The following is a 26,134-nucleotide window of genomic DNA, read 5'->3' on the forward strand; positions in this document are numbered from 1 at the left end:
CTCTTTCTCACTATCCTCATCACTATCATCCAACTGTACGTTTCCCTTTATGCCTGCCAATTCTAACTGACTGTCATGTTTCATGGCCATTTTCTGAAGTTCAAACTCTCTCTCTTTATCTTTTCTCTGATCTGTATCTCCCATTCTCTTTCTTTTTCTCTAGGACTGTTCTTTCTTTTCTCCTTTCTTCTCTCTCCTTTTCTTTTTCCAATCTCTCTCTTTCTCTTCCTTTTTCTGCTCTCTCTCTCTTTTCCTTTTTCCGCTCTCTCTCTTTTTCTTTTTCCGCTCTTTTTTTTCCGCTCTCTCTCTTTATTTTTCCTCTCTTTCGTATTCAAGCTGCTTTAATTCTTTCTCATGTTCCATTTGTTTAATTTTTAACTGAATGTTTGCCATTTCCAATGAGTCATACTGTATCTCAGGCAACTTTAAATGCTTAGCCACTGCCATAATTACCTCATCTTTTCACAGTTTGTCAGGTAATGTTAACTGCAATGTTTTTGCCAAATCTAACAGTCTGCTTTTAGTCTCTGTCCGTAAGGTCCTGCGTGTGACCGTCTCGACCCCAAAAACATCAGAGCCTTTGAAAGAGCCATTGTCCACAACACATTCCCTACTTAAACTAAAATACCACACCTGAAAAGCAACCACAATATGCTCACCCCTCTTTGTCTTTAAGTTCACTAAGCTAATCCAATAGATAGACTTTTATCCCGGATGAGCCCCCAATTTGTTATGGGCCAGAGTTTAGAAATTCCCAAAGTGTATCATGGAGTTCACCTGGCCCACAACTTTTAATAGATTGTGGTATGAGGAGCACACGGCCCACTCTACAGGTGTGGTACAGCAGAAATGGAAAAGTATTTTTTGAAGCAAAACAAGATTTATTCTATGAACTCAAGTTAACCTTTTTAAAACATACAGTGAACATCTTAGCAACCATTAATTCAAATACAACCCCCAAAGAACACAACACTAAGTAATTCTTAAGCTGTCCTTTTAACATCCATAAGACTTTTTAAAAAACCTTTAATCAGAAGCACATCAGGTTAAAGTCACTATTGAGAGCACTTATTAGTTTTAAATCACCAAAGGATCGATTTAAAGTCTTTAGATTGCAGAGAGAGAGACTAATACCCCTTCTGGCCGTGACTGCAGCTATCCAGCTCTGAAAACGAAACTAAAACACATCCTGCAGCAAACAGCCTAAAACGAAAGTAAAACGCTGACAGACAGCCCAGCTCCACCCACTCTCTGACATCACTGATAAATACCCATTTCTTAAAGGTACATTTCGTAAACACCCATTTCTTAAAGGTACTCTCACATGACAATTCTATCTCTCTTCTTCCACTCCAGTTTGCTGTCCCCTGCTTCATACGTCCCAGAAGTGTTTTCTCTCTCCTCAAAATCATTAATTCTGACTGAGAGCTGCCCAGAGTCTTACCACTGAGCCAAGATTATCACCTTAAATCTGAATTAGTCTGAAGTAAACTTGTGGATTCATCATCTTTATAATAATAATCTTTATTCATGTCAAAAGTAGGCTTACATTAACACTGCAATGAAGTATTGTGTAAAGCCCCTTTTCGCCACACTCCAGTGTCTGTTCGGACACACTGAGGGAGAATTCAGAATGTCCAATTCACCTAACAAGCACATCTTCCAGACTTGTGAGAGGAAACTAGAGCACCGGGAGGAAACCCTCGCAGACACGGGGAGAACGTGCAGACTCCGCATAGACAGTGACCCAAGCCTGGAATCGAACTTGGTCCCTGGAGCTATGAATCAACAGTGCTGCCGTGCCACCCAAATGGCACTACATTATTTCTATGATACTTTGTGAAGTGAATATAACTATATTTTATGGATAGTAATGAGTTCACTAATATTTATGTCTCGTACGATTATCTAATATCAAGTTTGTTGAGTTAATTCTTTTTCTAAACATTCAAATTGAAAACAAAAATAAATTAAAGAAGCGTTAACACAATGTACTTCTTGCAAATAAGTAATTGCCTTTTTACAAGAAAGAACCAGTTTAGAACATGAGCAATTCCTAAAAATATAAATTAGTTGGAAAATGTTGAAGTTGCAGGTTTTATCAAAGAACTTTTTATATCGCATTTCTAATTCAGTAAAAACATATAGTGATCTGTTAATTATTGTTTTGAGAGATGTTGGTATAAATAAGAAGTAGAAGTATTATTTTTTGTCATGTAATTATCTTATGCTATGTGTTATTTTCAAAGTAATAAAATACATTTCAGGTTGTTTCTGAAAGTTTCTACAGTAATTGCACTTTTTCTTTCAGAAAATAAGCAGCAATATTCGAATAGGAATCATAAATAATCATAAGGCTGAAGCAACAGAAGATAATACTACTATTGCAAGAGCTATTTGGGCTGCACTTCTGACACAGAATGGAAATATTGCAAGAAACTTCATTACCAAACTTATCAATGAAGGAACTGTGGAAGCACTTGCATCAGGAGCAAAGATTATGGAATTTGTTGTTAAAGTTAGTAATTTTCATTTTTTAATAACATTTATAAACGTAAGGTCTGTCACTGCAAGAGGGTTCACAGAAAATCAAAGGACAATCCAGTTAGTCCCATGTCCCCTTTCTCCAATTGATGACACATCTGCACAAATGGCTATCCAGGACATGCAAAGCTTCCTAGAGGCATGGCATGGATATGCAATTAGTGGGATTTGTTTATTGTCACGTGTACCGAGGTACAATGAAAAATATTTTTCTGCGTGCAGCTCAAACAGATCATTTAGTATATGAAAAGAAATTACGTTAAGAGGGCAACACAAGGTACACATTGCAAATACGTAGACACAGACATCGGGTGAAGCATACAGGAGTGTAATATTAATCAGATCAGTCATGCCTCACGGCGCCAAGGTCCCAAGTTCGATCCCGGCTCTGGGTCACTCTCCTTGTGGAGTTTGCACATTCTCCCCGAGTTTGCATGGGTTTCGCCCCCACAACCCAAAGATGTGCAGGGTAGGTGGATTAGCCATGCTAAATTGCCCCTTAATTGGAAAAAATGAATTGGGTACTCTAAATTTATAAAAGAAAAATGTATTAGATCAGTCCATAAGAGGGTCGTTTAGGAGTCTGGTAACAGCGGGGAAGAAGCTGTTTTTGAATCTGTTTGTGCATGTTCTCAGACTTTTGTATCTCCTGTCCAGTGGAAGAAGGTGGAAGAGTGAGCAAGCTGGGTGGGAGGGGTCTGTGATTATGCTGCCCGCTTTCCCCAGGTAGCGGGAGGTGTAGATAGGGTCAATGGATGGAGGCGGGTTCGTGTGGTGGACTGGGCGGTGTTCACGACTCTCTGAAGTTTCTTGCAGTCTTGGGCCAAGCAGTTGCCATACCAGGCTGTGATGCAGATAGATAGGATGCTTTCTATGGTGCACCTGTAAAAGTTGGTAAGAGTCAATGTGGACTTTTTTTTAAAGAGTAATCAACCTGAAGCAAAAGAATGTTGTAACGTGGTGTTATATTTGACCTCAAGAGTGAGCTATCAATCACATGTCCATGCTGTAACTGTGGCTACCTGCTTCCATAACATTGTCTGCTTCAGCTCAATTGCTGCCAAAATCCTCAGTCTTGTCTCTGTTACCTATAAATTTCATGATGTCAATGTACTCCTATCTTCAACCGTTCATAATTTAAGCTCATCCATAACTTCACTATGACATCCGAACTCAAATCAAGTCATATCACCCTGTGCTGCCTGACCTACAATGGTTCCAATGTAGCAACAATTCAATTTTAAAAATCACATCTTTGTTTTTAAATTCTTCCTTCACCTCTCCCCTCCCTCGCTCAATAACCTTTACCAGCCCAGACCTCCAACTGCTCGGTACAACTTGCAAGGTGGGGAGACGTGTTGCAGGTGTGAAGGGTTTTCTTTCAATCATTCAAGACATGTAATCTTTGCTGGCTAGGCCAGCATTCATTGTCCATTCCCAATTGCCCTTCAGAAGGAGGTGGTGGTACCTTCTTGAACCGCTCCACTCCATGTGTCGTAGTACACCCACAGTGCTGTTAGTGAGGAAGTTCTAAGATTTTGACCCAGCGACAGTGAAGGCTCCAAGAATGGTGAGTGGCTTGGAGGAGAGCCTCCGGGTGACTGGTGTTCCCATGAATCTGCTGCTGTTATCCTTCTAGATTGTAATGGTTGTGAGTTTGGAGGTGCTTCCTAAGGGACCTCAGTGAATTCCAGCAGTACATCTTGGAGATGGCACACACTGCTGCGATTGAAGACCAGTGCTGGAGGAAATAACTGTTTGTGGAAGAGATGCAAATCAAGCGGGCTGCTTTGTCCTGAATGGTGTTGAGTTTCTTGAGTGCTGTTGAAGCTGCGCTCATCCAGTCAAGTGGAGAGATTCCATCACACCTCTGACTTGTGCCTTGTATATTATGGACAAACTTTGGGGAGTCAGGGGGTGAGTACCCGTCGTCACTGGCCTGCTGTTCTACCCACAGTATTTATATGGCCAGTCCAGTTCACATTCAGGTCAATAGTAATCTCCTGAATGTTTATAGTGATGGTAATGCCATTGAATATCAAGGGAAAATGGTTACGTTCTTTCTTGTCGGAGATGGTCATTGTGTGGCACGTATGTGACTTGTCCAAGCCTGAGTATTGTCCAGGTCTTATTGCATTTGACTGTGGACTGAACATTGTGAAATCATCAGTGAACATTCCCACTTCTGACCTTAATGTTGGATGAAAAGTCATTGATGATACAACTAAAGATGGTTGGGCCTAGATCACTCCCCTGAGGAACTCCTGCATTGATGTCCTGGAGCTGAGATGAGTGACTTGCAACAACGACAACCATCTTCTTTTGTGCCAGTTACGACTCCAACCAGCAGTGCTTTTCCCCCCTAATTCCCATTGACTCCAGTTTTGCCAGGGCTCCTTGATGCTAAACTTGGTCAAATGCAACATCAAGGGCAGTCTCTCTCACCTCACCTCTGGAGTTCAGATCTTTTGTCCATGTTTGAACTAAGACTGTAATGAGGTCAGAAGACAGAAACCAAACCGCGCGGCAAGATCTGTAGCATAAATACTTTGGTCAGGGCCCATAGCCTTTGTAGTATCCTGTGCCTTCAGCCTTTACTTGATATTACACGATGTGGAGATGCCGGCGTTGGACTGGGGTGAGCACAGTGAGAAGTCTTCACCTGAGGAAGGAGCAGTGATTCAAAACAAACCTGTTGGACTTTAACCTGGTGTTGATATTACATGGAATGAATCGGATTGGCTGAAAACTGGCACCTCTGATGCTGGGCCCTCCGGGTGGCAGTCAACAATGATTTCATGACCATTGGACTTTTAATTCCAGTGATTTTATTGAATTCAAATTCCACCACCTGCCATGGTGAGATTCGAACCCAGTCTCCAGAACATTACTCTGAGTTTCTGCCCTACTGAAAATAGTACTATGCCATTGCCCTCACAGGTTTGGGAATGTGATCTCCGGGAGTTCGACCAAAGTTGGAGCTGGTGGGGTGGTGGGTCGGAGGAAGAGATGAAGGCAGTCATCAAGTGATCAGAAGGAGGAATTGGGGGTGAGAAACTGCCCCCCTCCTCAATAGTTGTGGGGATTTTGATAGAGATTGGTGGTTACTGATCGCTGGGGCGTTGACACGTTTGCTTGGTGGTACGGTGTTGGAGATGTGGGCTCTTCTTGGCCCACAAGCAATTCTGGGAAAATTTGTTTGTTGCATTTCACGCCTTCCTTTAGCTGTTGGGTTCCTGAAATCCGGGAAACTCAGCCAACCAGCGCTAAGGCTGAAACATAGATGAATTGTTGAGCAGGCAACCTGATTAAATTATATAAATGACCAACCTGCTCCCAGGGCAGGTTGCTTACCTGCCCATCCTGCCTCCATTAAAACTGAAAGTTGGGGAAATTTAGGGGCAGTGTTCAAGCTTCTATATTTTTTTCATTTTAACGTCCCAACTAACCGCATCCACCCCTTTTAGGGGGCAGTGCCAGGGTTAAAATTCCCTTTAATGAATGATTCTCAGACTTGAAAAAGGGACTGTACTCCAAAAATCAGCGGAACTCATTTTCCAAGTTTTGTTGATTTGTTGTTCCCCTAGTGGAAGAGGTTTTGGCATATCTTTCTCCCATTTCTGATCAATGTTGTAATGCTGAGGTGGAAGATGATTTTCTGTTCAGTTGCCTGGACAAGGAAGAATTGTGCCCCAGCTGAATTTGGTACAAGACAGGCCTTTTGCCACAGATGTGTGGTCAGATGTGGAGATGCCGGCGTTGGACTGGGATGAGCACAATAAGAAGTCTTACAACACCAGGTTAAAGTCCAACAGGTTTGTTTCGAATCACTAGCTTTCGGAGCACTTCTTCTTCAGGTCATTTCTCCTGAGGAAGGAGCAGTGCTCTGAAAGCTAGTGATTCGAAACAAACCTGTTGGGCTTTAATCTGGTGTTGTAAGACTTCTTACTGAGATCTAGAAACAACAGTGCTAGGTTTGGAGAGGGTACAGAAAGGTTTTTCCAGTATGTTGCCTGGTCTGGAGGGCATTAGTTATGAAGAGACATTAGATAAACTCGTTTTGTTCTCACTGAAATGACGCAGGTTGAGGGGACCTGATAGAAGTCTACAAAATTATGAGGGGCATGGACAGAATCAGCTTTTTCCCCAGGGTGGAAGAGTCAACTACTAGGGGGCATAGATTGAAGGTGTGAGGGGCAAAGTTCAGAGGAGATGTGGGTACTTGGAACCCGCTGCCGGAGGAGGTGGTGGAAGCAGGTACGATAGTGACGTTTAAGGGGTGCCTTGACAAATACATAAATAGGATGGGAATAGAGGGATACGGACCCAGGAAGTGTAAAAGGTTTTAGATTAGACGGGCAGGATGGTCGGTGCAGGCTTGGGGGGGCCGAAGGGCCTGTTCCTGTACTGTATTTTTCTTTGTTCTTTTATTCTTCAGGTGCAATTTTTAATATTTATTGAAATATCTTAACCTCCACATATAGATACTCACATGGGAGGAAATAATTTGTGAGGGGGTAGACAGGAGATCATATGGATATTCTGTTAAAGGAATACTGATTTGGAAGGTAAACTTCTCTTAGCATAGAATCCTACGGTTGAGAATGAGGCCATTTGGCCCATCGAGTCTGTACTGATCCTCCAAAAGAGCAGCCTACCTAGGCCCAATCCCTCACACTATCCCCGTAATCTCATCTAACCTCTGGACACAAAGGGGCAATTTATCCTGGCCAATTCAACTAACCTGCACATCTTTGGACTGTGGGAGGAATCCGGTGCACCCGGAGAAAAACCACGTAGACTCCACAGGCACCCAAGGTCAAAATCGCACCCTGGCGCTGTGAAGCAGCAGTGCTAACCACTGTGTCAGTGTGCCGCATCCTACAGATTCATTCTACAGTGCCTCACCCATAGGCAGCATTAAAGCTCTGAAATATCATCGCAAATTCAAAGATGTTTTAACATTATTTCATCACAGAAATATGCCGACATCAAAATGATTAATTGTCTTTTAGTCTCTTCTGCCAGCACAAAGTTGTATTTGTACATTAAAACCATGTCAAGTTGTCAGTGAGGCTGAGATGAGGGGCGTCATTCTCCGACCCCCCCAGCGGGTCGGAGAATGGCAGTTGGCCGCCGTGAATCCCGCCCCCGCCGTTTGCCGAAGTCTCCGAAGGGAGAAAAGTTGGCGGGGCGTTAATGTCGCCGCTGCCGTCGGAGAATGGCACGGGTCTGCGCAAGGCAGCCGATTTTCGGCCTGCCGATATTCTCCCTTCCGGATGGGCCGAAGTCCCGTCGATGTGATGACCGTTCACGTTGACGAAAATTAAACCTCCTTTTCATCGGCGTGACCCTGTGCTCCAGGTTCACGCCGACCAGCGTGAAGGTGAGTGACGGCCTGGGGGGTTGGCTCTGGGCAGGCGCTGGCGTGGCCGCAGTCTGAATGTGTGAGGAGAGGTGTGTCTCGGGTTGTGTGTGTGTGTGCGGCGGGGGGGGGGGTGGTTAGAGTGCGCTGGGCTTCGGGGGAGTGCCGGGAGGGGGGTCCGTGCTGGGGAGGGGGATGGGGGGTCCGTGCCGGGGAGGAGGTTGGGGGGGGTCCTTGCCGGGGAGGGGGATGGGGGGTCCGTGCCGGGGAGGAGGTTGGGGGGGGGTCCGTGCCGGGGAGGGGGATGGGGGGTCCGTGCCGGGGAGGAGGTTGGGGGGGGTCCGTACCGGGGAGGGGGATGGGGGGGGGTCCGTGCCGGGGAGGGGGATGGGGGGTCCGTGCCGGGGAGGAGGTTGGGGGGTCCGTGCCGGGGAGGGGGATGGGGGGTCCGTGCTGGGGAGGAGGTTGGGGGGTCCGTGCCGGGGAGGGGGATGGGGGGTCCGTGCCGGGGAGGAGGTTGGGGGGGTCCGAGCCGGGGAGGAGGTTGGGGGGGGTCCGTGCCGGGGAGGGGGATGGGGGGTCCGTGCCGGAGAGGAGGTTGGGGGGAGTGCGTGCCGGGGAGGAGGTTGGGGGGGGGGGCCCGTGCCGGGGAGGAGGTTGGGGGGGGGGGTCCGTGCCGGGGAGGAGATTGGGGGGGGTCCGTGCCAGGGAGGAGGTTGGGGGGTCCGTGCCGGGGAGGGGTATGGGGGGTCCGTGCCGGGGAGGAGGTTGGGGGGGGGTCCGTGCTGGGGAGGAGGTTGGGGGGGGTCCGTGCCGGGGAGGAGGTTGGGGGGGGCCGTGCCGGGGAGGAGGTTTGGGGGGGTCCGTGCCGGGGAGAGGGATGGGGGGTCCGTGCCGGGGAGGAGGTTGGGGGGTCCGTGCCGGGGAGGGGGATGGGGGGTCCATGCCGGGGAGGAGGTTGGGGGGGGGTCCGTGCCGGGGAATGGATGGGGGGTCCGTGCCGGGGAGGAGGTTGGGGGGGTCCGTTCCGGGGAGGAGGTGGGGGGGGGGGGTGTCCGTGCCGGTGAGGAGGATGGGGGGGGGGTCTGTGCCGGGGTGGGGGGTCCGTGCCGGGGAGGAGGTTGGGGGGGGGTCCGTGCCGGTGAGGGGGATGGGGGGTCCGTGCCGGGGAGGAGGTTGGGGGGGGGGGGTCCGTGCCGGGGAGGGGGATCCGTGCCGGGGAGGAGGTTGGGGGGTCCGTGCCGGGGAGGGGGATGGGGGTTCCGTGCCGGGGAGGAGGTTGGGTGGATCCCTGCCGGGGAGGGGGATGGGGGGTCCGTGCCGGGGAGGAGGTCGGGGAGGGTCCGTGCCGGGTAGGAGGTTGGGGGGGGGTCCGTGCTGGGGAGGAGGTTGGGGGGATTGTCCGTGCCGGGGAGGAGGTTGGGGGGGTCCGTGCCGGGGAGGGGGATGGGGGGTCCGTGCCGGGGGGGAGGTTGGGAGGTCCGTGCCGGGGAGGGGGATGGGGGGTCCGTGCCGGGGAGGAGGTTGCGGGGTCCGTGCCGGGGAGGGGGATGGGGGGTCCGTGCCAGGGAGGAGGTTGGGGGGGGTCCATTCCGGGGAGGGGAATGGGGGGGTCCGTGCCGGGAGAGGAGTTTGGGGGGGGTCCGTGCCGGGGAGGGGGATGGGGGGTCCGTGCCGGGGAGGAGGTTGGGGGGATCCATGCCGGGGAGGAGGATGGGGGGTCCGTGCCGGGGAGGAGGTTGGGGGGGGGTCCGTGCCGGGGAGGGGGATGAGGGGTCCGTGCCGGGGAGGAGGTTGGGGGGTCCGTGCCGGGGAGGGGGATGGGGGGTCCGTGCCGGGGACGGGGATGGGGGGTCCGTGCCGGGGACGGGGATGGGGGGTCCGTGCCGGGGAGGGGGATGGGGGGTCCGTGCCGGGGAGGAGGTTGGGGGGGTCCGTGCCGGGGAGGGGGATGGGGGTGGTCCGTGCCGGGGAGGAGGTTGGGGGGGGGGGGGTCCGTGCCGGGGAGGAGGTTGTGGGGGGTGTCCGTGCCGGGGAGGTGGTTGGGGGGGGTCCGTGCCGGGGAGGGGGATGGGGCGTCCGTGCCGGGCAGGAGGTTGGGAGGTCTGTGCTGGGGAGGGGGATGGGGTTCCGTGCCGGGGAGCAGGTTGCGGGGTCCGTGCCGGGGAGGGGGATGGGGGGTCCGTGCCGGGGAGTGGGTTGGGGTGGGGTCCGTTCCGGGGAGGGGATTGGGGGGTCCGTGCCGGGGAGGAGGTTGGGGGGATCCGTGCCGGGGAGGGGGATGGGGGGTCCGTGCCGGGGAGGAGGTTGGGGGGTCCGTGCCGGGGAGGAGGTTGGGGGGTCCGTGCCGGGGAGGAGGTTGGGGGGTCCGTGCCGGGGAGGGTGATGGGGGGTCCGTGCCGGGGAGGAGTTTGGGGGGGGTTACTGCCGGGGACGGGGATGGGGGGTCCGTGCCGGGGAGGTGGATGGGGGGTCCGTGCCGGGGAGGAGGTTGGGGCGGGTCCGTGCCAGGGAGGGTGATGGGGGGTCCGTGCCGGGGAGGAGGTTGAGGGGTCCGTGCCGGGGAGGCGAATGGGGGGTCCGTGCCGGGGAGGCGGATGGGGGGTCCGTGCCGGGGAGGCGGATGGGGGGTCCGTGCCGGGGAGGAGGTTGGGGGGGTGGACCGTGCCGGGGAGGGGGATGGGGGGTCCGTGCCGGGGAGGGGGATGGGGGGGTCCGTGCCGGGGAGGGGGATGCGAGGGCAAGTGAGTTGGTCCGCCTGGCCAGGTGCCAGCCTCCAACAGTTGGACCCATGCGGTCCATGCCACCTGGCTGGGGGAGGAGGGGTTATGGGCAATGATGACATGTCGTCGTTCCCCTCCCCCCCCACCAGGCCATCATGTTTTCCGATCATCCAGCAATGTTGGCCGCCGTGGCGGCAGCCGCTAATGTCTATGTTGCCCTGGAGGAGGAGGAGGAGGAGCGTGCCAGAGAGGCGGCGCAGGCTGCCGCAGAGGGACAGGCGGCAGCCGCCCAGGCTGAAGGGACACCTGACCGACAGGACGAGGAGGGGGAGGAGGACGTCGCGGCCCCACGGCAACGGAGGCATCCAAGGGCGCCCCGTGTGTACCGGCCCCGGCAGTCATACCAGGACCTCACGGACCGGGAATGCAGGAGGAGACTCCGGATGAGGCGGGAAACCGTGGCACACATCTGCCACCTGCTGGCACACCTGTCACCGCGTGGCACTGGCGGGGGACACCCTCTCCCCGTGTCCGTCAAGGTTACGGTGGCCCTGAACCTTTATGCAACGGGGTAATTCCAAGCACCGAGTGGGGACCTGTCCGGCATATCGCAGACATCGGTGCATCCGGGCAGTGACAGATGCCCTATATGCCATGGCGCACCGCTTCATCCGCTTCCCTGTGGACCGGGCCAGTCAAGGTGCCCGGGCCGTGGGCTTCTCTGCCGTGGCCGGGTTCCCCATGGTCCAGGGCGCGATTGATGGGATGCACGTCGCCGTGCGGCCACCTGCAGATAACAGGGCCGTGTTCACCAATAGGAAGGGGACCTATTCGATGAACATACAGGTGGTCTGCGACCACCGCATGATGATCCTGCACGTCTGAACCCGTTACCCAGGCAGTGTACACGACTCATACGTGTTGTCGCGGTCATCCATCCCCGGCATGTACGAGGGATGCCATCCCCGGCTGAGGGGCTGGTTGCTGGGCGACAGGGGCTACCCATTGCGATCGTGGCTGATGACGCCTATACGGAGGCCACGCAATGAGGCGGAGAACCGCTACAATGATGCCCATGTAGCGACAAGGGGAGTGATAGAGAGGTGCTTTGGCGTGCTGAAGATGCGTTTCAGGTGCCTGGACCTCTCTGGGGGCGCCCTCCAGTATCGGTCAGATAGGGTCGGCCGCATCATTGTGGTGTGCTGCGTCCTGCACAACATAGCCCAGCAGAGGGGCGATGTGCCGCAGGCAGAGGAGGGCGGAGTGGAGGAGCAGCAGGAAGAGGCGCAGTCCTCCCCAGATGAGGGGGATGGGGGTAATGGTCAGGGCAGACGGGGTAGACACAGGCGGGTGGCTGTCCACCGTTACCGGCTGGCCCAGCGGGCACGGGACAGACTGATAGCCGCCCGCTTCACTGACTAGATGGGCGTGGGAATCGGGTAGTATGGCCACAGACCGCACACCATGGCAACAGCCGACCACCCACACCCCACACCCATCCACCCACCCAGCACCCTCACCCCCCTCCCCAACCCCACCCACCCCACCCGCATGCACACCACCCCCCCCCATTGCCGATCCACCTGCGGCACAACGGGCCGGGCTCACACAGTTGCGGGTGGACGCGTGTCTATTGCAGGCCATGGAGGATGATGACAACCCGCCCTGCGGTGAGCTCCTGGCTCCACATCATTGGACTATGTCTGACCCATGGCCACAGTACCACCATCCACCCGGACCATCCCTGCATGCGGCTGTGACACTGCAGCGCACGGTCCCGTCCTCTGCCCTGGGGGAAGTTGATGGCGGCCCAGGGGGAACGGGGCAGACTCACCTGGGGCTGAGGTAACACCACCCCTCACACACACACTTGCGCTCAACGTACATGACACCCCCGCACGCTTTGGACAGAGCACAAAGGCAGCTTCTGTAGGTGTAACATTGACTTTAATAACCAAAGGAGTTCATGCATGTGCCCTAGCCCCTAAAACTCATCTGTGCCCTGCACCCGTGCCAACTTACTCAGTGTCTAATTATTTGGCCTTACGGGCCCTTTGACTACGTCTACGTGGTTCCCCAGACGGTACAGCAGAACTGGAGGTGGACTCCTGTGATTCCTGCCCTCTGACACTGGATCCCTTTGGCGGCCGTTTCCTGGGGCGTCCTGGCCTAGATGGGCCAGGCTGCGGCCCGGGCGACTGGGATGGCGAGCTGCCAGCCTGTCCTGCCCGTTGCCCACCCGATGCACCTGGGACGGAAGGGGGGGGGGGGGGGGGGGAGTCCGAGGTGTCGCGTTGTACCGGGACCTCCCCTTCAGGGGGAGCCGGGACGGACCACACCACCTCCTCCTCCCTCGGGGTGCCCGATGGCCCCCAGGCCTCTACATGGGTGGTGGATGCGAACGGACTGGCCATCCGACGCCCCCCCGACATCTGGCGCTGCCAGTCCTGGAGGCCCGTGCTGGTATCGACAGGGGTCTGCAGGTTTGCAGCCATGGAGCCCAGGGGGTTGGCAAACCCTGTCTGTGACAGTGCGACGCCGGCTCGCACATGGCCACTGGCGCCGATGCCCTCAGCGATGGCCTGCAGAGACTGGGCCATGGCCTGCTGAGACTGGGCCATGGCCTGCAGAGACTGGGCTATGGCGTTGAGCGCCTCTGCCATCTGGCGCTGGCACTGGCTCATGGCCTCCTGTGAGAGGGCAGCCATGTCCTGGGCCACAGACGCCGCCTGCACGGAAAGCCCCAGGCCTCGCAAACCGCTCCCCATGTCTGACACCGTCGCACCCATTGCCTCCACCGCGGACGCCACCCGTGCGGTGTCAGCCTGGGTGGCACGCATGATCGGCACCACTCCCAGCTCCTGGACGCGGGTGGACTCCTCCACCTGCGACTGCAGCCGCCGCAAGCCGGCCGTCACCCTCTTCGCTCGTCTCCAGGTCGGTGGTTGCATCGGATCCATGTGTGGGTGTGGTAACTCCAGGAACCCGGGATCCATCTGGGCGGCAGATGTTCGCTTGGGCTGGGCTGCCCTCCGACCGCCCGGCCCCTCTGCTGCTCCTACCTCCACCTGCTGTACCGGGACGGCTGTGTTGTGCGCACCAGTGAGTGTAGCAGACGCCTCATCACTAAAGTGCCCAACCGAGGTGAGTGTTTCTGCGATGGTGGAGGATGTTGGTGACAGCAGTGGCGTTGTGTCGTGCTCTTCGTCCCACTCTGAGTCCATGGCACTTTGGGGTGGGGGTTCGACTCCACCCATCCACTCTGAGTCACTGTCCGGTATTTTATCTTCCTGGGTAGTGCTGTCCCGGGTAGGGGTGTCCTGGGCAGTGCTGTCCCGGGTAGTGGTGCCCCGGGTAGTGGTGTCCTGGGTAGTGGTGTCCTGGGTAGTGGTGTCCTGGCTCGGATGTGACGGGGGCCTGTGGCTGCCCCCCTCGTCGCTGGGTGGTCGCTCCCGCACGTGACGGGGGTGTCGTCTCCCTGTTGCTCCAGGTCTCTCCGTCTCCCATGGTGTACGAGAGGCATCCTGCGGACGTCGCATGCTGGAGGGTCCGGGTCTCTCCGTCTCCCGTGGTGTGCGATGGGCATCCTGCGGGCGTCGCATGCTGGAGGGTCCGGGTCTCTCTGTCTCCTGTGGCCTCCGAGGGGCATCCTGCGGGCAGTCTGCATCTGCGGGGATGGGTGCCTGGACGTTTGGTCCTGCGATACACAATGAAGCATGCATGGTTAGACATCAGGCAGTGATCAGGTGATATGGGGGAGGGGGATATAGGGGAGGGGGGATATGGGGACGGGCTGTCGGTGGCTCACTTGCTAGTACGCCCCCGACCTCTGCATCAGCAACCTCCCGGTCCTCAGGTCCGCCAGCCAGTTCCAGGGCCCTTTCCTCGTGTTCGGTCAGTGGCCTCTCAACAGCGGGGCCTCCTCCAGTCCTCACATGCTCCCTATTGTTGTGTGCGCGCTTCTCCTGTGGGGGGGGGGGGTGGCAGGGGTAAAAGGCAACACTGTTAGGCAGGTATATGAATGCACGCCATCGGTTGCGTGTGCATTGCAGAGGTTAAGGTTAGGGCTGGATTCACTTGGGGATATGGGGGAGGGAGATATGGGGGAGGGGGGATATGGGGGATATGGCGGAGGGGGGATATGGGGGAGGGGGGATATGGGAGATATGGGGGAAGGGGGATATGGGGAGGGTGGATATGGGGGAGGGTGGATATGGGGGAGGGGGGATATGGGGGAGGGGGGATATGGGGGAGGCTCACCCTGCCTGCTCCGACGAGGTCGTTCACCTTTTTGTGGCACTGGGTGCCTGTCCGTGGTGTCAGGGCCGTAGCGGTGACGGCCTCTGCCACTTCCCTCCACAGACGCCGGCTGTGGCGTGGGGCAACTCTGCGGCCGTGCCCGGGATACAGGGCGTCCCTCCTCTGCTCCACCGCGTCCAGGAGCGCCTCCACATCCCGTGACTCGAACCTCGGGGCTGAGCGGCGGCCAGCCATCCAGTCTGGTGTTCCGGTCGGGTGTTCCGGTCGGTGTGGGGGGGAGCAGCGTGGCCTTATGAGCCGTCACACCGTGCGGCGCGTATGACGCTGCACGGCGTGAACCACGTGCGCAAGCGCGGATCCCGTTACCTCGCTACTAGCCCATTTCGGGCCGGAGACTTTCGACCCATTTCTCCGATGTGACGCAAGTCGGATTTGCGCCGTTTTTTGCGCCGATCGGCGGACTTTCCGCCGATAACGGAGAATTTCGCCCCGGTTTCCTGACAAAGCAGTAAAATTACAAATGATATATTTATATGGAGGCTGTATTCCAAACTGGCTTTGTGGAAATTATTACCCTATATCGTCTACTTGAGTTGCATTCCTTTTGCTCTGTGTACCACTCATTTAACAATATATTTTATGCTTTTTGCATAATTAATCAGACTTTGTAAACACTGACAATAAATCCAATGAACCACACTATCAACCTGCAAATTAAATAACATCAGGGCAAAGGTTTTCACAAGTGGGCTGGATCCTCCGTCGGCAGATCCTCCGTTTCACCGACGGCGTCCGCGGATTTCCCGGTGGCATGGGGGTGCCCACAATGGGAAATCCCATTGGCCGGTTGCAGGGGTGGGGAATCCCGCTGCCATCGGTGACATGCCGCACCAGAAAACAGGTGCGGCGGGACGGAGAATCCCGCCCATTATGTTTTCCTAAACATTCAGCATTTTAGTGTGACAACTTTTCTTGATTTATTTGAATACTTCTACAATACTGGAATGTGAACAATTTTCCAATTATGACAGATACATTCTGCATTGATGTTGCGTTGGTTTGTATTTGTACCGTCTGTGAATATTCCTTGACTGATTGAATAGTTAACAGATTTTTACAGCAGGGTTCAGATCATAGAAATGGTCTTTGGTCCATGTACCGCCTTTCATCTTTAATTAAGTAGTTTGGTCAAAGACTCCATGTTCAGAAGTGGTCCCAACGGATGTTTAGAAACAGCCAGAAATAATTTATTTCCAGAACATAGTCACTCATTTAATCAGCTAAATGTGTTAATTACTGTTGCTCCAGGGAATGGATAATGTTGCCTTTGAGAAGAGATACAACACCATAGGAGTTGACTTCCTTCGCACCCATCAGTTGTTCTGTCAAGATGTTCTGAAGCTGTTACCTGGTCAGGAGGCTGTTGTTAGCAATGGTCGGGTAAGTATTTTTGTGTATGCACTAGTTATTTATCTCGCTTATGTTTGTACATGCTTCGAAATTTGACTAATTTTGCGTTCAAGTGTACGGCATATGCTCAATCACAATTTGACATCAAAAGTTCTCATTTAGAGTGAGAGTCACACCAAAGATGCAATACAATATTTTGCTGCTTTCTTGCATCTTTGTAGAAACTTAATGTTTCTATATGTGAGATCTCCTTGGAGATCCTCTCAACTTTGAGCCGGCAGTTTGCGGTGTCGATGGTAGCCATGATGTGGAGATGCCGGTGTTGGACTGCGGTGAGCACAGTAAGAAGTCTTACAACACCAAGCTAAAGTTCAACAGGTTTGTTTCAAATCACTAGCTTCTTTGACTTTGTCTCTACATATGTTTCTGGAACCTACCTCTTCATTCACCTGAGGAAGGAACAGTGCTCCAACAGCTAGTGATTCAAAACAGACCTGTTGGACTTTAACTTGGTGTTGCAAGACTTCTTACTGTGCTCACCCCAGTCCAACGCCGGCATCTCCACATCATGACTACCATCGACACCGCAAACTGCCGGCTTAAAGTGGAGACGATCTCCAAGACGATCACACATATAGACACTGACATTAAGTTTCTACAAAGATGCAAGAAAACAGCAAAGTATCGGATTGCATCTTTGACTTTGTCTATATATATGTTTATGGAACCTACCTCTTCATTCACCCGAGGAAGGAGGAGTGCTCCGAAAGCTAGTGATTCGAAACAAACCTGGAATGATGTTACACAGACCCTGGAAGGCTGGAGCAGGGTGGCGGAATTATGACATGTCCTATGTGAAGCGGGCGAGGATGTGGGCCTCCCTAGCCTGCCGGGCATGCCAGAGGAACAAAGAACAAAGAAAAGTGCAGCACAGGAAAAGGCCCTTCGGCCCTCCAAGCCCGTGCCGACCATGCGCCTCCACATCCTTCTGGTAGTGTGGCGACCAGAAATGAACACTATAATCCAAGTGTGGCCTAGCTAAGGTTCTATACAGCTGCAACATGACTTGCCAATTCTTATACTCAATGCCCCGGCCAATGAAGGCAAGCATGCTGTCTGCCTTCTTGACTACCTTCTCCATCTGTGTTGCCCCTTTTAGTGGCCTGTGGACCTGTACACCTAGATCTCGCTGACTGTCATTATTCTTGAGGGTTCTACCATTCACTGTATATTCCCTACCTGCATTAGACCTTCCAAAATGCATTAGCTCACATTTGTCCGGATTAAATCCTGCTGTATCCTCTGACAGTCCTCATCGCTATCCGCAATTCCACCAACCTTTGTGTCATCTGCAAACTTACGAATCAGATCAGTTACATTTTCCTCCAAATCATTTATGTATACTACGGACAGCAAAGGTTCCAGCACTGATCCCTGCAGAACACCACTAGTCACAGCCCTCCAATCAGAAAGGCATCCTTCCATTGCTACTCTCTGCCTCTATGACCTAGCCAGTTCTGTATTCATCTTGCGAGCTCACCCCTGATCCCGTGTGACTTCACCTATTGTACCAGTCTGCCATGAGGGACCTTGTTGAAGGCCTTACTGAAGTCCATACAGACAACATCCACTGCACTACCTGCATCAATCATCATTGTCACCTCTTCGAAAAACTCTATCAAGTTAGTGAGACACGACCTCCCCTTCACAAAACCATGCTGCCTCTCACTAATACGTCCATTTGCTTCCAAATGGGAGTAGATCCTGTCTCGAAGAATTTTCTCCAGTAATTTCCCTACCACTGATGTATCACTGGCCTGTAGTTCCCTGGATTATCCTTGCTACCCTTCTTAAACAAAGGAACAACATTGGCTATTCTCCAGTCCCCCGGGACATCACCTGAAGACGGTCAGGATCCAAAGATTTCTGTCAAGGCCTCAGCAATTTCCTCTCTAGCCTCCTTCAGTATTCTGGGGTAGATCCCATCAGGCCCTGGGGACTTATCTACCTTAATATTTTTAAAGACGCCCAACACCTTTTTGGATCTCAATGTGACCCAGGCTATCTACACACCCTTCTCCAGACTCAACATCCACCAATTCCTTCTCTTTGGTGAATACTGATGCAATGTATTCATTTAATACCTCGCCCATTTCCTCTGGCAGCACACATAGATTCCCTTGCCTGTCCTTCAGTGGGCCAACCCTTTCCCTGGTTACCCTCTTGCTTTTTACGTCCGTGTAAAAAGTCTTGGGATTCTCCTTAACCTTATTTGCCAATGACTTTTCGTGACCCCTTTTAGCCCTCCTGACTCCTTGCTTACGTTCCTTTCTACTTTCCTTATATTCCACACAGGCTTCGTCTGTTCCCAGCCTTTTAGCCCTGACAAATGCCTCCTTTTTCTTTTTGACGAGGCCTACAATATCTCTCGTTATCCAAGGTTCCCGAAATTTGCCATATTTATCCTTCTTCCGCACAGGAACATACCGGTCCTGAATTCCTTTCAACTGACATTTGAAAGCCTCCCACATGTCAGATGTTGATTTACCCTCAAACATCCACCCCCAATCCAGGTTCTCAGTTGCCGCCTAATATTGTTATAATTAGCCTTCCCCTAATTTAGCACATTCATCCTAGGACCACTCTTATCCTTGTCCACCAGCACTTTAAAACTTATTGAATTGTGGTCACTGTTCCCGAAATGCTCCCCGACTGAAACTTCTACCACCTGGCTGGGCTCATTCCCCAATACCAGGTCCAGTACAGCCCCTTCCCTAGTTGGACGATCTACATATTGTTTTAAAAAGCCCTCCTGGATGCTCCTTGCAAACTCTGCCCCATCGAAGCCCCTAGCACTAAGTGAGTCCCAGTCAATATTGGGGAAGTTGAAGTCTCCCATCAAAACAACCCTGTTGCTTTTACTCCTTTCCAAAATCTGTTTACCTATCTGCTCCTCTATCTCCCGCTGGCTGTTGGGAGGCCTGTAGTAAGCCCCTTCTGCACCCTTCTTATTCCTGATCTCTACCCATATAGCTTCGCTGCCCTCTGAGGTGTCCTCCCTAACCAGTAGTGCAACTCCACCACCCTTTTTACATCCCCCTCTGTCCCGCCTGAAACATCTAAATCCTGGAACGTTTAGCTGCCAGTCCTGTCCTTCCCTCAACCAGGTCTCTGTAATGGCAATAACACATAGTTCCACGTACTAATCCAAGCTCTTAAGCTCATCTGCCTTACCCGTTATACTTCTTGCATTAAAACATATGCACTTCAGGCCACCAGACCCGCTGTGTTCAGCAACTTCTCCCTGTCTGCTCTTCCTCAGAGCCATACTGGCCCTATTCCCTAGTTCTCCCTCAATGTTTTCGCCTTCTGACCTATTGCTCCGGTACCCACCCCCCTGCCATACTAGTTTAATCCCTCCCGTGTGTCACTAGCAAACCTCGCGGCCAGGATATTTATGCTTCTCCAGTTTAGATACAACCCGTCCTTCTTTTACAGGTCACACCTGCCCCTTCCTGCCTTTGTCGTTAGTACCAATATGTACAATGACCTCTGCCTGTTTGCCCTCCCCCGTTAACTGTTCTGAGACATCCTGGACCCTGGCACCAGAGAGGCAACATACCATCCTGGAGTCTCTTTCACGTCCACAGAAGCGCCTATCTGTGCCCCTGACTATCGAGTCCCCTATTACTATTGCTCTTCTGCGCTTTGACCCTCCCTGCTGAACATCAGAGCCAGCCGCGGTGCCACTGCTCTGACTGCTCCTGTTTTCCCCTGATAGGCTATTCCCCCCAATAGTATCCAAAGCGGTATACCTGTTCGAGAGGGGGACAACGACAGGGGATTCCTGCACTGACTGCCTGCCCCTTCTGGTGGTCACCCATCTCTCTCTGCCTGCACTTTGGGTGTGACCACATCTCTATAACTCCTATCTATGATGCTTTCCGCCACCTGCATGCTCCTAAGTGCATCCAATTGCTGCTCCAGCCGAACCACGCGGTCTGTGAGGAGCTGCCATTGGTTACACTTGCTGCAGATGTAGTCGATCGGAACGCTGGAAGCGTCACAGAACTGCCACATCTCACAGTTGGAGCACTGCACCCCGCTGAGTGACATTTAAGCACTAACTAATTAATTTAAAATAAACACTTGAATTATTGTTAGATTGAGTTACAATTAACTATATGGCCCTGACACTGGATGATTTTTACAGTAAAATTAAATGCTAAATACCGATCACTGCCCTCAGGTTAAGTTACAACACTATCTAGTTAATCAATTAGATTTGTTTGCAATTGTTTTTTTTTCAAATTCAACAGATTCCCAACTAGCTAATCAGGTCACAGCTTTACTGTGATGTCACTTCAGTTTTCCACCTCACATAATTTGAAAAGGTAGTAAAAATCACTTACCTTGAATGAAATGAATATCGCTTATTGTCACAAGTAGGCTTCAAATGAAGTCACTGTGAAAAGCCCCTAGTCGCCACATTCCGGCGCCTGTTCGGGGAGACTGATATGGGAATCGAACCGTGCTGCTGGCCTGCCTTGGTCTGCTTTCAAAGCCAGCGATTTAGCCCTGTGCTAAACAGCACCAGGATGCTCTCTGGTTCTCTCCCTGCAGATTAGCAGTTACACGCCAGAAGAAAGAGAACAAAACGATAGGGAAAAAGCACCTTCTCCAACTCTGCACCGAATTACCTCACTGCACCAAATTAGCAAGTTCCAATTCCCACTCTGGATGTGTCTCACTCATTCAGGATGTGTCTCCTTCACCTGTGCAAAGCTCCAAACAGCCCTGGCATCAAGTAACAGACAGAGCTAAGTGATCCCACAACCAAAGCTCTGGACTCCCTACAGCATCCAGCCATGAATGGTGATGGAAAATTAAACAATTCAGTAGAGGAAGAGGCTCCACAAATAACCCGATCCTCAATGATGGGGAAGCCCAGCACTTGCTACAATCTTCAGCCAGAAATGTTGTGTGGATGAGATCCATCCCAGCCTCCTCCGGAGGCCAGCCTCTCAGATGCCCATCTGTAATAAGTCCACGGAGGCAGAAGTCCTCTCATCAGAATTCCTTTTATTTACAAACCCAACAACTGAACAACCATTCAGTCTGCTGTCTACACCAGGAGTGCAGAGGATCTGGCAGTCCCTACTTTATATACAGAAAGGGGTTCCTTGATGGGGCCACTAATCAGGGAACTCATATTCTAATTGGCCAATCTCAAAGGCCTGGCCTAAGTCATTACACCCCCCCCCCCCCCCCCCCCCAAGTCCATGGAGCCCCCATGGTCCTCGTGACTCATGGGTCTCCTGCTTCGTTTATGCGCTGGGTCCGGCTCCTCCACTTCGGCCTCCGATGTAGGGGAGGCATAACGGCTAAGCGCCCTTCTTTTCTGATGTGAGCATCTGAGGGGCGGTTCGCCCCTTTCCTCCGGCGGCAGGGGTACAGCTGAGGCATCATCCATATCAAAGTCCGATGTCCTCACCAGTGGTGTCAGAGGGGCGTGAATAGTTTGTCGGGGAGGACTCGCCATGGTCCTCGGAATGCTGGTCTGTGTCAGTCCCGAAGGAGGAAACAAATCTGAGGCCCGCACCTGGTCCAGGTGTTTCTTTATCTGATGTTTTCCCACACGTATCTCATACGACACATGTCTGTCCTGCTACCCCTGTGGGGCCATTCGCATGATTTCTGATCCATACATTTTCACCCATGTTGAACTGTCTTTCTCAGTTGTCGTGGCCCCTGCATTGGGCCTCTTGGTGTCGCTCTATTCTGCCACCTAAATTCGGGAATAGTAGACTCAGCCAGGTTCGAAGTCGCCTGCCCATGAGTCGCTGCGCCGGTGCTATTATATTGTGGCGTGTGGGGTTGTTATTCAGTCAAATAGCCAGCGCAACCGTTTGGTATCCAATGATGCTGCTGACTGTTTCTTCAACCCGACTTAAGGTCTGGACGGCTGTCTCCGCCACAACATTCGATGCCGGGTGGTATGATGCCGATCTTATGGACCGAATGCCATTCAACTTCATAAATTTTGTGAAGTCCTGGCTGGTGAAAAATGATCCATTATCCAAAACAAACACCTCCAGGGATACTATGAGTTGCGAACGAGGTGCAGAGTTTTTAAATGGTAGTTGTTGAATTTGCAGAGTTCATTTTGTAGCTGTCCAGCCATTTGGAATGAGCGTCTACTATTATAAAAAACATGGAACCCATAAACGGGCCTGCAAAATCGACATGAAGTCATGACCATGGCCGACCTGGCCATTCCCATGGGTGCAGCGGGCTGCCGGTGCCACCTTCTGCCCTTGTTGGCATTTTTGGCACAGACCTACCAATGCTGCTATGTCTGTGTCCAGACCTGGCCACCAGCCATAGCTTCTGGCCAGCATCTTTATTTTTGATACTCAAGGTGCCTATGACGTAGTTCAGCCAGTATTGCTTGACCGCCTTGACTTTGAACTATTACTCGAGCTCCCAATAGCAAGATCCCGTCTTCCACAGTGATCTGCTTACTTCTGCCCCAGTAAAGGCGAAATTCCACCTGGACCGGTCTTTACATCTCCCCACTTAGCACCATGTGTTTTATTTTTGATAAAACCGTGTCCCTTTGGGTCCGTAAACGAATGTTTTGTGTGGCCACTGGAAGGGTGTCCGGGAAATGTAACGTCATTACCGTTTCCTCTATTTTGGGTACTAATGGCGGGGCGTCCAGTAATGGCAGCCTGCTTAGTGCATCGGCGTTTGCCACCCGGGTTCCTAGCCGTGCTCCAGTTGATACTGGTACACCGCCAGTAGTAGGGCCCAACGTTGGATCCGGGCTGAAGCTATTGGTGGTATTGCTTTGTCTTCTTTCAACAAACTCAGCAATGGCTTGTGGTCTGTAATTATAGTGAATTTCCACCTGTACAAGTACTGGTGAAATTTCTTCACCGCGAAGATCACAGCCAGTCCTTCCTTTTCGATTTGGGTGCACTATCGTTCTGCTGCTGCCAGTGTCCTGGAAGCAAACGCTACAGGTCGTTCCTGTCCGTTTTGCCCTCTGTGTGCCAAAACTGCACCAGCGCCATATGGAGACGCATCGCACGTGAGCACCAACTCTTTTCTGGGGTCGTAGTGTGCCAAGACATTCTGAGAAAGCTCTTCTTTTATCTCCTTGAAAGCCCTGTCTTGGCGGGCGGACCACTCCCAGGCTTGCCCCTTTTTTTGTAATTGGTGTAGCGGGTCCAAGATGGAAGCTCTGTTCTGTATATACTTTCCATATGTCACCAGTCCTAAAAAAGACCTTAACTCCTGGATTGTCGTGGGGGCCGGGGCATCTTTCATCTCCCTGACCCGATCCTCCTGTTGCTGAAAACCTCCTGAGGACTTTCTCCAGCTTCTGCCTTTGTTTTTCCTGTTATGAGGAAGTCATCCAGGTAAATGGCGACTTGTGGTAGCCCTTGCAATATATTCTCCATTGTCCTCTGGAATATCGCACAAGGTGACGATACCCGGAAGGGTAATCTTGAAGACTTAAAAAGGCCCTTATGAGTGTTTATCGTTGAGAATTTTTGGGACACTTTGTCCAGCTTCAGCTTAGATATGTGTGGCTCATATCCAGCTTTGAGAATAAGAGTCCTCCAGCCAGTTGTGAGTAGCGATTAATCGTTTGTTTGAAATCTCCACAAAGGCGGATCGAGCTGTCCGGCTTAAGGATAGGCACCACGGGTGCTGCCCACTCTGCAAACTGGATTATTCCCTTACGCTCTAATGGTTTTATTTCCATATCGACTTTCTGCCTTAATGCGAAGGGTACTGGCCTTGTAGAATTTTGGGACTGCCTCTGGATCCACATGCAATGTCGCCTTTGCTCCCTTTATTGTTCCGAGCCCGTCTCGGAAAACCTCTGGGTATTTGCACAGGAGTTCGCTCAGGCGGCCATTTTCAAGCTGGAAAATGTTTACCCAATCCAGCTGGATCTCTTTTAGCCAGTTTCGTCCCAATAAGCTTGACCCCACACCTTTCACGACCATTAAAGGCAGCCGAACCAGTTGCTCTCCATAAGCCACAGTTACATGCGTTGCGCCCAGCACTCTCAGTGGTTCCCCAGTGTATGTCCTCAGTTTTGCTGAGGTCCTGATTAGGGGTAAGGGTTGGAGTCCAGTGCAAATTTTATTCAATGCTGTTTCCCCTATCACAGATACGACTGCGTCCATGTTGACTTCCATTAATGTGGGATGTCCATTCAGCCTTATGGTTAATTCAATGGGTTTTGATTTCACCATCGTTACACAATTTAGTTGTTCCTCGTCGGAGGTAGGTGGGGCTTCTAGGGTGTGCATTCTCCTGTACCCCAGCCTGTGTGACCTTCTCCAAGATGATGGCTTCGGGCTTCCAATTCTCCTTTCTGGCTCTGAACTCTGACATCAACTACAATATTTTGCTGGGCGAATCACTACAGGGGCTGCTGTCTGTCTGGACCTAATTTTCCCTTGCTTGGGAGGGCTTCTGCGAGTGGGCCTGGTTAACTTAGTGTCCGCGTCGTTTCTGACGGTGGCCATGCAGTTGCCTGTCCCCCAACGGTAGTCCCTTAACTCAGTTTCACTGGTATGGGTGTCGACCTCCATCGGAGTACCCTGTAACTCATGCGCTCCGCTTTTTCTAAGGACAAAGCCAGCTGCAATGCCTGTTTGCAATCCAGCTCGGCCTCTGCTAGCAGACATTTCTGTATTGCGAGATTATTTATTCCACATACGGTGTTGGAGCATCTGATTTAGAGTGAGGCCAAATTTGCAAGCCTCTGCTAATCGCCTTAATCTTGTTAAAAAGTTTGTAACTGACTCCCCAATGTTTCGGAATGCTGAGTAAAACCAGTACCTTCGCAGGATCAGAGGTGGCTTCGGGTCATAGTACTCTGTTACTAAGTCTGTCAATTCCTGGAAAGTTTTCATGTCCGGTGCCTCCGGAAAAGTGAGACTGCGCATAATGGCAAAGGCTGCTGGTCCACACATGGTCAGCAGAATGACCCATGGCTTTTCATTCGGAATTATATCGTTTGCTCTAAAGAAGTACTTCATCTCCTCTACATATTGGGCCCAGTCTTCCACTGCAGGGTCAAAAGAGTCCAACTTTCCGAATAAAGGCAGTTTGCCTGTCAGTGGCTTACCCTCAATATGCGGCAGCTGCTGACGAGCAGGTTTCTTCGGGTCATTCCGTTTTTCTCGTCGTCACTGTAATAAGTCCACGGAGGCAGAAGTCCCGTCACCAGAATGTCTTTTATTTCCAAAGCCAACAGCTGAACAATCGTGACCATTCACTCTGCTGTCTACACCGGGAGTGCAGAGGATCTGGCACTCCCTGTTATATACACAGAAAGGGGTTCCCTGATTGGACCACTAAGCAGGGAACTCGTACTCTAATTGGCCAATCTCAAAGGCCTGGCCTAAGTCATTACACCGTCTTGAGATAATTTGATTCACTCCATGTGATAGCAAGAAATGGCTGACAGCAAAGGCTTTGGGCTCTGACAATATTCTGGCAATAGTACCATACACAGAAACATACAGAGAAAATAAAAGTAGGAGGAAGTCATTTGGCCCTCTAAGCCTGCTCTGCCATTCATTATGATCATGGCCAGTCATCAAATTCAGTACCCTGCCTTCTCCCATATCGCTTAATCCTCTTAGCTCCAAGTGCTGTATCTAATTACTTCTTAAAATCTTTGGCCTCAACTACTTTCTGTGGTCGTGAATTCCACAGATTCACCACCCTCTGGGTGAAGAAATTACTCCTCACCTCAGTTCTAAAAGGATTACCCCTTATCCTCAAACGCTGATCCCCA

The 26,134-nt window shown here is 52.1% G+C and overlaps 1 protein-coding gene across 2 annotated transcripts in view; it reads left to right on the forward strand.

The window, feature by feature from the left end:
- LOC140391602 (UDP-glucose:glycoprotein glucosyltransferase 2-like) overlaps window positions 1–26,134 on the forward strand; it is a 731,169-nt gene that overhangs the window by 606,182 nt on the left and 98,853 nt on the right. For both annotated transcript variants that reach the window (XM_072476257.1, XM_072476258.1), the window contains exons 22-23: window positions 2,312–2,518; window positions 16,201–16,332. In XM_072476257.1, the coding sequence (XP_072332358.1) occupies window positions 2,312–2,518; window positions 16,201–16,332 (339 nt within the window). The remainder of the gene's footprint in view (window positions 1–2,311; window positions 2,519–16,200; window positions 16,333–26,134) is intronic.

The sequence above is a fragment of the Scyliorhinus torazame genome, chromosome 15 (genome assembly GCF_047496885.1).
Source record: "Scyliorhinus torazame isolate Kashiwa2021f chromosome 15, sScyTor2.1, whole genome shotgun sequence".
Classification (NCBI taxonomy): Eukaryota; Metazoa; Chordata; class Chondrichthyes; order Carcharhiniformes; family Scyliorhinidae; genus Scyliorhinus; species Scyliorhinus torazame.